At 38.8% G+C, this 11,878-nt stretch overlaps 1 protein-coding gene across 2 annotated transcripts in view; it reads left to right on the forward strand.

Annotated features, from left to right (window-relative positions):
* The first annotated feature begins 1,343 nt into the window (after positions 1 to 1,343).
* Positions 1,344 to 11,878, forward strand: part of LOC122092120 (mitochondrial thiamine diphosphate carrier 2-like) — a 13,234-nt gene continuing 2,699 nt past the window's right edge. The window contains exons 1-5 of one of the 2 annotated variants that reach the window (XM_042662440.1): positions 1,344 to 1,763; positions 2,012 to 2,179; positions 2,945 to 3,061; positions 4,866 to 4,977; positions 8,073 to 8,200. In XM_042662440.1, coding sequence (XP_042518374.1) covers positions 2,063 to 2,179; positions 2,945 to 3,061; positions 4,866 to 4,977; positions 8,073 to 8,200 — 474 coding nt within the window. In that variant the 5' untranslated portion in view covers positions 1,344 to 1,763; positions 2,012 to 2,062. The remainder of the gene's footprint in view (positions 1,764 to 2,011; positions 2,180 to 2,944; positions 3,062 to 4,865; positions 4,978 to 8,072; positions 8,201 to 11,878) is intronic. The other variant, XM_042662439.1, reaches the window with a different exon arrangement.

The following is an 11,878-nucleotide window of genomic DNA, read 5'->3' on the forward strand; positions in this document are numbered from 1 at the left end:
AAAAAAAAAAAAAAAAAAAAACCTTACCTCATGTCAGTTCAATCTTCTCATGAACCTGAATCGTTTGCTGAAGCCTCCCAATCATTCTTGTTGGAGAGATGCTATGTTGGAAGAAAATTTTCTTGTAAAATGCTTTTGATTACCCATTGGCATATTCCCAAAAATGATTTAAGAAAAAGGTATAAAAAAAGGTTTTTACAGTATATTGAAAATGTACTATTATTTTCTTTTACACGTGGAATGATAAAAATTTGCACTCATGTACTATTTTAAGGGAAGAAGAGGAATGCACCTCCTTTGTGCAGATTTCAACATTATTCTTCTTCTCACATAATAAATATTGGGGTTCACATTGATATTCCTTGACTAGGTGGATCTACATATGAATGATATCATTTTTCAATCCCTCATTGTTGTAGCATACTCTCTTTTTTTTTTTTTTTTTTTTGGGAAGGAATTTATTAACCACATTGGGCAAAAAGGAAGCTGCAATGTTGAGGAGGTCTCCGGGAATGGAGTGTCTTCACATACCCAAACTAGGATAGAGCAAAGCCCATTTAGAAATAGCATGGGTATGAACATCCTCATTTCTATTAATAAAGCAACAAGCAAAAGTCGCAAGGGACTGAAGAAGACCTCTAATATCCTTCACAATAGCTGAAGCTTCAACTAGAGGTGGGGAGGACTCATTAAGGAGGTAGTGAATCAATCCTTGACAGTCTGAGAAGAAGGACACCCGTCGAAGGTCCTCAGTAATAACGACCTTGAGACCTAGTTGAAGAGCCAAGGCTTTCCCCACAAAAGGAGAGGAAGGGAAGCCATGGTCAATAGTCACCATATAGAGGTGCCCACTAGAATCAATAACTAAAACTCCCAATCCCATTGCCCGAGGCCTTATCGAAAAGGAAGCGTCTGAGTAGATGGAGAAGGATGCCGGGATAGGCGCAAGAGACTGCCAACACCAACGGGAGGATGCAGAAGGGGGCATAGAAGCAAGAACTACAAGGGCCTCTATAACCAAACAATGAACCATATTGAATTAGGTGGAGAAAGGCTGTAAGAAACATCAAAAGGCCATGGCATTTCTTATCTTCCAGATCTTCCAATGAATAACTACATGAGTGACAAAGCGTTCCTTTTCCTCTCTCTTGTTGTAGATATAGATTCTTTATCATGCTGACATTGTGCCAATCCTCTTTCTATGAACAAAATCCCATTTGGTAAGGGTATTTATGTCAATACAGACGTTGTAACCGACTCATTAGTCACGTGCTTTCCGGTCCGTCAGAGATTCAGAATCTTAGACCTCTCTTCTTTTCTTAAAGGGGGAGGTAAATGACTTTTCTCCTAATTCTCACTCGCCGGTGCTTGTGGAGGTCGGGGCCCAAGAAAGACTAATAAGAAGGTTCCCACAGGGGTAGTAGTCCGTCATTGACGTCGGATCAGAATCCATCTCTCATCTCTTCATAGGCCTATTCGCTTCTGATACCGATCCATGGGTTCAACAGAGAAACAACGCATGCGGATTATTGGTTGATTCGTGGTCTCTCTTCCTTCTCCGGTCATCTCATTCCTTCCCTGCCTCGCCGAGGCTGAGGTTGCCACTAACAAAAGAACCAAACTTTCCAGTTTACGGAACCATCCTGACTCGTCTCTGGTCGCCGTTCAAGGCGGCTCAGAAGACTTCTTCTTCTCTCAATATATTAAAACTTCAAAACTCTAATGGCGGCTCGTTTCTTTCCTTTGTCCTTATCTCGTTTAAGGTATAATTTCTTACCTCTTTACTGCGTATTCTAGCCTGCAGTTTTAGATCCCCAGTTATTCACGAAGAATTTTATCCCGAAACCCTAATTTCGTAGCAGGAATTTGGGGCTGAAATTCGATTGCTTTTGAGGGAATAATGAGAATCTTTGGCAAAATCATATCTTTTGCCCACTTGTTTCCTCTTTGATGTTACCTGGATTCTATTTATCTTCTTCCTTCCTGATATCTTTGAGGGAACCGACCGAAGTTGTGTGTGGTTGCAGTTGGTTTTAGATTCACCCGGGGTGATAGTGGGGTGATGGAAGAGCCGAGTCAGTTGAAACGGGCCTTCATAGATGCTTCCGCTGGTGCAATTGCTGGGGGAATTTCTCGGACAGTCACATCGCCACTGGACGTTATAAAAATCAGATTTCAGGTCAGTGTAGTACTGTATATTTAGTCTCAATTATCATGGGTGTTTGAAATAACTTGAATGATGTTGGCATGTTGCTAGTGTCTTTACTGGACTACATTATATTTGTTTAGATGAACTGTAGATATTTCATTGATATAATCCAAACATTCTTAGCCGCTCCTGGCAGTTGTTTTGATGATTTTGCCATTGTTTCATGAAATCACCCTATTTCAAGCTTCTAAGTTTGTTGCGCTGCATTACCTATTTTCTCAAGATTGAGAAATGTGGTTTGGAAATCATTCAACACTCCTAGAAAGCTCACTGGAGATTCCTACTTAGCTGGAACTTGTTTTTACTTTCTTACAGAATCCAGGAAATCTAAACTTTTATTGTTATATGTGGGGATTTTTGGGAAGAGAACAGGAGGATTTCTTTGTGTTCCATCCACATCTTGGTTGATTTAGCTGTATTTCATTTATAAAGCTTATCCATGTTAGTTTGGATGTTCAGTCATCGATTTGCAATGCTCTATGATTGATGGCAAGACATTGTTGGAAAACAAATAAATTTGTTCTGAATCTAGATGATTTGGAATACATTCCGTGATGTGAATGTGTTTTATTAAAATCTATTTAGTATTTTGATTTCAAATTATTTTATTCCTAGTTTTGTTTTAGTTCTTTTATTCTAAGCTGTGTTTTTTGAAAGTTGAAACTTGTTTGTTTGCATCTGTTTCCATGCCTACATTTGGGACCTATTTAATTTCTGACTGGTAAGCATTGACAGGTTCAGCTGGAGCCTACTACTTCATGGGCTTTGGTTCGTAGAGATTTGTATGGAACATCTAAGTATACTGGTATCTCGCAAGCAGCTAAGGACATATTTAGAGAGGAAGGTTTACAGGTTTTTTCTTACTCTTGTTACGCCTTAAAAAAAAAAAAAAAATCAGCTGATGCTTTTATTTTTTTAGTTATGTTTCTCTAGTGGTTATACTTTGTTTGGTCTGGATCCATGTAGCTGACCCCATTAAGTCAGGATAAGGCTGAGTTTGTTGTTTGTTGTTGTTGTTGTTTTTCTAATGGTTCTTGACGAAGCATCATGGATTTGGTTTACTGTTTCTTATAGAGGAGAATTTAGATGATACATTCCTACTTAATGTGTCATTGTGTATAGAATAAATTTTTTAAGCATAATCTAGGTTAAAAAAAAATGTTACTATATGCAATAATATGTTGTTGTGTCTAGTGAGAGAATTTATTGGTTTAGTTCCATACCATGGTACCATAGATCTTCTCTTTTCCCTTTCCAAAAACTTCATTTGGGGGTGAAAAAAAAATGAGAAGGAAAGTTGTCCTTTTGGTTTGAGTTGATGGCGGTTAGAGTGTCTTGGTCTCCAATCATATTATGGAACTTGAATGATTGGGAAGTACTAATTATTTAGATTTCTCAGTTTAAGATTTCATAGTTTTCTTATTACTTCAATTATATAAGTTTTCGGAGATGGGACAAGAATGTTGCCTTCTTGGTTAGGTCTTACTTCTTCTCTCTTCTAAATAAGGTTGTCAATTTTTATTATCATGTTTCCTAGTTCAAGGTGAAGGTGGCACGTGGATGCTCACTTGGAGCAGAATTACTGCTTATACTTTTACTAATTCTCTCTCTTCCTATATGTGTGTGTGTGTGGATGCGTATGGCCTCTGTTATAATATGCTGACTACTGTGTTAAGATTAGGATGGTTCTGAATGCTTGCTCTGACATGCATAAGGGGAGTTTGGTTAACATCCCATTCTCATTCATTTCTCCTTTACAAAGGAGAATACAATCTTGGTTCTTTCTCTTTTTGGTATCATTTAGGAGTGCTACTGAATTTTCCATATACTATGACTCCTAGGATAACAGCCAAACGCACTGTTCAAGTTCTTGGCTTTAAGCCTAGTGGATAAAACACTGCCAACTCATTGACAGCCTCCATTATTTTTCATGAATGTGGTTGGTCTGAGGGCATTGGAATCCTAACCAGTGAAAGCCACATTTCGCCTTCCATTTACAAGCATTGCCATTTCTGTTGGGCAGTAATATTTGGGATGGCCTAGTACTGGGTTTGGTATGAGGGTCCACTTTCCATAAACCCAACAAGAGGCTACTAAATAGAATGAATAAGTGGTATCAGCAGTATTGATAGCATGATAGCTGTGGAGGAATTTAAACATGTGCTCGCTGAGGATAATTGTTTTAGAATAAGAGGGCATTTTTTATTACAACTGTGGATTTTGGATTGATCTCCTTACCCTTTTTAGCTTTGTCCCTCCCATATAGAGGTCATTATTTAAGTGTTTTCCTTTTTTTTTTTTGTTTTTTTATATATCTGCCTCTTACCCTCCAGATTTTAGCTATGAACTCTGCCTGTTGATATGCTGTTCTCTTAATGCTTAGCCCTTGATCAATAGCCCTCGATCAGTTTATCATTATTCTAAAGAAAAGGACTTGACTGTAGAGGTACCCAAACAACGCTTTTCATTATGTAAACTGTATTTGATTTTCACTGGAAACATTTCTATCTATGCGAGCTGTGCCGTAATGCCGTCTTTAGTTGGGTGATCACTGATGTATTTATATGCATTACCTTGAACAAATTTTCAACAATTTTTTTGGGGAGAACTTTTATCTTTAACAGCTTTATTTATTGAAGATGCTTTCTTACCATAGGGTTTTTGGCGAGGTAATGTGCCGGCACTACTTATGGTCATGCCGTACACGGCTATACAATTCATGGTGTTAACTAAATTGAAGACTTTTGCATCAGGTTCATCCAAGACAGGTGAATACTTTTGCTACTACATCCAATTGAATTCTTCACAGTTCGTAGGCCCTCTTTGGTATTACTTTTATTTGAATTTTTCATTGATTTCTTAAAATAAGTCAATTAATAGGTTTTTGTTCAAGAAATTGACCTTGAATGGTTGCATCAATTGAAAATAATTTCAAGAACAATAATATGTTTGGTAGTGCCCTTTTGAGAATAGATTTTTTTTTTTTTGATGAATAGATGTTAAGTTTGTCTTGAATTCTTGACCCATTTTGAAGACTGACCCGCTCCGACATATTTTGATGGTGACTCGAATAGGAAGTTTTCTGAGATCTGTGATGGAAGCAAAGGGATTGGGCCGATGGGCCCAAGCCCGGAGCCCAACACTGATCTTGTATGGTATGGTTCGACGGGATTAACCGCGACCCGATGGGTCAACCCGCGACTTGGAGTATACAATGTATTGTTGTCTTATTGAGAAAGTCATTGTATTTTGGGGGGGTTTTTCGAGCTAGGGTTTCAAGGTGAGTTTTCTTATTGCTGTTTGAGTGTAATCTCTCTTTTGCATAGTGATACATCTTCTTCGCCCGAGGACATAGCACACCACACCGGTGTGTGAACCTCGTTAAATCTCTGTGTTGTACGGATCTATTGTCTGTTTATTTTCGTATTTCTTGGTGTTTGCTCTAACAATAAAATATTATAAAGCAGAGAACAAAAAATGGGGGTATATATTAGACCTGTAGGCCAAATGATACAACTCTATAGGGCAGGGTAAGGGGAGAGAATAATGCTTTGAGGTAAACCCCAGGAAGCAACAATGAGCCTGTTCCTTGGGGAGTCTACAACAGACCTGCGGGGGAGGGATCCGAGTTTGGATGAGACATAAAAGTTGATGGCCTTCCAAATCATGTCAAAGGACCTGGACTTGGAGGACCATCTGCAAAAATTGTGCTCCATCCAAATATGAGAGATCGCAATGCCAAACGCAAGCTTCGGCAATGTTACAGGTAGTTTTTTCAGAAAATGTCATATCAACGCAAATCCATTCTCTTTGAAGGGGGGATCTCCAGGCAGCCCAACACATGGAGAGGATGTGCTTCCAAGTACGGGAGGAGAAGGGGCAGTCAAAGAAGAGATGGTTGATGTCCTCAGTGCCATTCCAACATAGGCAGCAAGCTGGGGAGACTGGGATGTGGCGATAAGTGAGGAATGACTGAGTGGGGAGGCAGTTGGAGAGGCTCTCTAGACGGTGAAGCTGTGGCGACGGATGTGAGCACGAAACCAAATAACATTAAACCAGGGAATGGGTTAGGAGTTCTAGAGTGTTCCAAGCCGAAGAGGAGGAGAAGCACCCAGAAGGGGAAGGGGGCGGGAATGGAAATGAGGGATAGATGATGAAGAGTAAGGGGATTTCGGAGGGGACCAGGAATTATTGGAGATGATAAAAGAGACTGAGGAGGATTTGGGTAGACCGGAGTAGACAGTCTGGTTCTTTTGAGAATAGATTTCTCTCTTTATAGTCTTCTTCTTCATTCACTTAGGACCACAGATTTTCGACGCAGAGACTTCATCTTCTTGGTCTTTTGATTCAGATTGTTTCCCTTTCAATTTGTCTCAAATTTTGTTCTCCGACCTTCCTTCTCATATGAAAGGGGGGGGGGGGGAAAGAAAAAAGAAGAAGAAGAAGAAATCACCTTCAAGTTGTTGTTGGAGTTTTGGTTGGACTCCTCAACAAGAATGATATGGAGTAGAAATTGTGATGGGAGGACTGAGGGGACACAGTCAAGGAGGGATGTCTCATCTTTGGGGGTTTGCGAGAGTGAATCAACATTGGGAACAAGAATACTGTGATTGGATCGGAGACTCTCCACGAGATTGAATTTGCAGGGTGGTGAAAGTGTGGGAGTGATTTGCAGAGACCTGCAATGGAAGGGCGTCCATGTCAGCTTGTAGGACTGGGGAGAGCTGGACCCAATCAGTGTGACGACAAAGGGGAAGAAGCTACAAAAAGGGGTAATATGGCCAGAAAGAAAGTTAACAAGGACCTACCCAATATTTCAGATCTCAGAGACAACAATAGCAAGCAACAGATAACCAATCATAAGCCATCAATTAAAATCAATCAAAAATAGCAGCACCAGAAAGTAGAAACCAATCCAGAAAAATCACCCCAACCCACCCCGGGTGAGAGCAAAAAAGGAATGACACCAGTCCATCTACTCTCTAAAAAAGGAATTCCATGTCACAGTTGCAGTGCCAAATGCTGAGAGAGGGATGGATATGAATTGAATGATTCCATGTCTCAGATGCGGTGCCAACTGCTGAGGAGAGAAGGGGGGATGTCCACTGCGAAGCATGTTGTTGAGCTTCCCGGCCATTAGAGGGAGAGGCCGTTGTGAACATGTGCACAAAAAAAAATAAAAAAAAAATCAGTGCAGAATAGGCTGAAGTGATTTCATCTGTGATTTTGAAATAGCTGAGGAGCTGTTTCAAGATTTTTATTCCAATTGATTTCTATTAATCAAGAATAGGATGCAAAAATCATACCAAACAGCTTCTAAAATAGAAATCACCCCCTGAAATAAAAATAGAAATCATACCAATGAGAGACTTGGATGTCTTCTCTGGTTTCTGGAAATAGTTCTATTAATTCTGTAGTCATAAGTTATTTGTTGTGAGCAAACTTGGAGAAGATCTGGTTTTTTGAACTTGAACATAAACAATTTGACTACCAGGACACCAGATGTTAGGTCAAATTTGGCACTGATTTATTCAGAACTCCATGAATTTAACCTTATTTCATGCTCTTTGCAATGAATATTTTCACAATCGAGTTCTATTGTCAGTTTGTGTTATTTTCACATTTCTTGTATAGCATCAACTCAACTTAGCCTTATCCCAGCTAAATGGGGTCTGCTACCTGGATCCTTACCCTCAACCAGCTCTATTCATAGTCATACTTGATACAAGGCCATCATTGGGTACAAATGAAGTAAAAATTTTCAAAATATCTACTTTATAGTGCTTCCTGGAGGGGAAGTTATTTCTTCTGTTTATAACCTTCTTTTATTTTCTGTTTTGCTTTGTGTGTTGTGGCATTGCAGAGGATCACATTCATTTGAGTCCTTATTGGTCTTATTTAAGTGGAGCATTAGCAGGATGTGCTGCAACTGTTGGATCATATCCATTTGATCTTCTGCGTACCATTTTAGCCTCTCAAGGAGAGCCAAAGGTATGCCTTTTTTGATCATGTAAAATGGAAATAATATAGTTGGAAGAGTTTGTAAGTCATGAAAGTAAAAAAGAAAAATCTAAAGTCAGCTACTGAAGCATCATGGATTGCGTTTGTGTGTCTTAAACATTTGTGTCTAAAGCTTTATGCAACAATGACCTGACATATACTCAGAAGTCAGGACTTTTTTTTTTTGGATGAATAAGGATCTAACAGGACTTATATTTCATGGACTCTACTTATTAGGTAAAGCATTGATGGTTTGTCAGTTTGATACATTTTCAATAGATTATTTGCTAAAGCAGGAACATTCCATAAGAAGTTGCTATTACATTCTGGTATGACTATCTCTGAAGTCTGCAGGGTGCACGGTAGAATTTGTGAGACATGCCTTTATATGTGCTGTTTTTTTTGTTTTGGTTTTTTAAAATTATTATGTCATCTGAGATTCTACCATATCTCTCTATATACCCCATTCATTGGGGCCCACTGAATCCAACACTACATGTAGCTTTTTGACATTATCATTTCGAAGCCAGGAATGGTCAAGTTGCACTATTGGAACATGTTGGTCACAGGTTCAAAACTTGGGCACAACCTCTCTTGCGAAGCAGGGGGTAAGGCTGCGTACATTTGCCCCTCCTAGACCTTGCAGTAGAGGGAGCTTCGTGCACTGGGTTGCACTTTTTTTCATCTCGAAGAAAGGGAAACTGATGTACAAATTTGGATTTGCAATCCTTCCGTTGTATTCTGATGGTTCAAATCCCTATGTGGTCATTTATCAGTATTTATAAACTGTGAACACTTACCTTGGAAATTATTGAAGATATTGCATTGAACCTTCCAATAATCCAATCATTGATGAAGTCTCCATAGTTTTTAAGGCGCTGCTATGCGCCTTAGCAACGCCTTAACGCTGATGCGGTCTAGAGATGGTAAGGCTCCGCCTTATGTGAAGTGGCGACTAATGGGTTTTTTTTTTTTTTTTTTTTTAAAACACATTTTAAAATTACTTGATGAAGATTCCAAATATCGATTTTTTATTGGTAGGTGTATGGTTTTGTTAACACTTGAGATGTATGGGATCAACTTTACTCCACCAAAAATAACCAAAACAAACAAAACAAAAACACGATTTACAAACAGGGTTTGGATTTTGTCAAGGGTTTTAAGAAAGGGTTTTGAGAAGGAATCAAGGAACAAGGAAGAATCACTGCTCCAGGCGACCATTTTGCTCCGGCAGCGGTGAGCTTCATTCTTCTTTGACAGGAGTACAAATATAGTGGATGACCTTAGGGCTTAGGCATTCATTTTTGGCATCATAGAGGTAAGTATAATAAATACTTGTATTTTTTATGTCTTCTTTTCTTTATATTTATAATTTTGTTTCATAATTATGTGTTTATATTATATGTTAATATGTTATAATGATTGATGATTGAGGAAGATGAACTTAGGGCCCGTTTGATAACGCTTCTGCTGTTTCTGTTTCAAGAAACGGCAGAAACAGAAATTGTTGTTTGTGGAAACAGAAACACGTAAGAAGGGTGTTTGATAATTCTTGTTTCTGAAAACAGAAACAGGTAAGAAGGTGTTTGATAAATTTTATTTCTGAGAACATTTTGGACAGAATATGATGTTTATAAGACAGGAAATTAGATATGGAAATTGTTGGATTAAAATTGCAATGGGCAAATCCAGAACGATCTTTCTCCACAGAAGGTAAGAACCTCAGCTTATTCCTGTATGGCTTGTTTGAATTTTGAACAAGCCACTAACTTCCAGAATACTTCAATGATAGAAATGGTCTTGAAGAAAAATTGAATTACACGAGGCCGAATGCGCGAGCAATTGAAACAGAAACAGGGGACAATCTCAAAATAAGACTATCCTATGACTCAAAAGTTCAGTGAAACCTCCTTCACTCCTGCAAAACAGGTAGAGCAGTAGAAATGAGAACCAGAGTCTTTCAAGATGTGTTTTTTATCTACAGATGCTCACAAGGAATGCAAACAAAGCCCCCCCTTCAAATTCAACAAACTCAAAATCAAAAGCATAAATGGGAGCATTAGCCAGAAAAGCCCTGATCGAACGCAATTTCCCGCCGAAAATTCATCGAAAAATTCATCAAAATGCTAAATAAGGAAGAGAGGGAGAGAGAAACAGGGTATATAAACATAGACAAACCTGTTTTCTAAGCCCTGATTTCCCACCCAAAACTCCAACAGAAAACCGAACCAAACGAAGCAGAAGCACTAATCTTCAGTAAGAACCACCCGTAAAACTGTGCGAAAACTACTCCAAACCAACGACAAATGAAGAAGAAGAGGAGGAGAAAGAAAAACCAAAACCTACTCTAAACCCTAACCTTCAAGGTGAGCACAGCCCAGAAAAAAGACATTTTTTTTGCAAGTAATAAAGGAACAGAGAAGGTTGAAGAAGAAGAAGATGTTTGAAAGAGGAAGAGGGAATGGGAGAAACAAACCCTAAAAAAAGGGGGAAAAGAACGTGAAGGAAGATAAGAGATGGGGTACAATCTCTATACTCCTGGTAGGTGAGCCTCCCTCTTCATTGCTAGCTGTCTTTTACGATCCCTTCACTGTCGTGACGTTGAAGTCTTCAATACCTTTTCTTTCTTCTCTCTCTCTTTCTCTCTCTTCTCTGTGACTGAAAGCCATCAACGGGTCCCAGGGATCATCCTTCACCGCTCCCCGTCGTCGGTTACGCAGGAGGAGATTGTTGCTTCCTCGTCGTCGGTTACGCAGGAGGAGATCGTTGCTTCCTCGTCGTCGGTTACGCAAGGGGAGAAGAGATCTCGGTGAACTGGGGAACCGTCGTCTTCAACGGTTGTACAGGGATATTCTCTGTCGATCTTCGAATGAAGGTCTCAATATGTACATCAGATTTTTAAAAGGGTCGGTTTGTCGAACCATTGTTCCGCTTTTTTGTTTCGAGAAACAAGCGAAACAAGTAAAACTTGTTTCGTCATTCATGTTTCTTGAAGCATAAATTGTTATAAATTTCAATTTATGCTTCAAGAAACAAGTAGAACACAACACGTTTATCAAACGGTATTTATGCCGTTTCTGTGTTTCTGAGAACAGAAAAACACAGAAACATGTTTCTGGTTACGTTATCAAACGGGCCCTTAGTTTTTTCACTTTATTGATTTGTTTTCTTGATGAATATCTTACATTGGTATGAATATGAACCTTTAATATTTATTTAACATATGAGTAATAGGATTCAACTAGAATTTGAGCCAAATAGATTGGTTTTATAAAAAAATTACACAAGAACGCTTTAGTCAATAAGGCGACGTTTTATGCCCGCCTTATCACTAAGGCACTCTGAAAGACCCTCAAACGCCTCTGTCGCCTTACCGCCTTAAAAACTATGGAAGTCTCTATTGTTAGCATATTCATTGTGGATGATCATGAAGGCCCTAATGCTAATATTGAATATCTTAGTATGAAGATATCTTAAATATGAGGATCAAAAGTGAAAGAAGAAAGAACAACAATCTTAGTTGATGCAAGTATGATTGGCATTAACTCTTGCAAGTTGGGTTTTGATTCTTTTGAAAGACATGAGTCAATTGAAATCACTCGCTGTGTGTGTGTTTTTTTATGTATATATATACATATATATATGGATGCATATTTCATTTTTTTGTTT

The sequence above is a fragment of the Macadamia integrifolia genome, chromosome 10 (genome assembly GCF_013358625.1).
Source record: "Macadamia integrifolia cultivar HAES 741 chromosome 10, SCU_Mint_v3, whole genome shotgun sequence".
Classification (NCBI taxonomy): domain Eukaryota; kingdom Viridiplantae; phylum Streptophyta; class Magnoliopsida; order Proteales; family Proteaceae; genus Macadamia; species Macadamia integrifolia.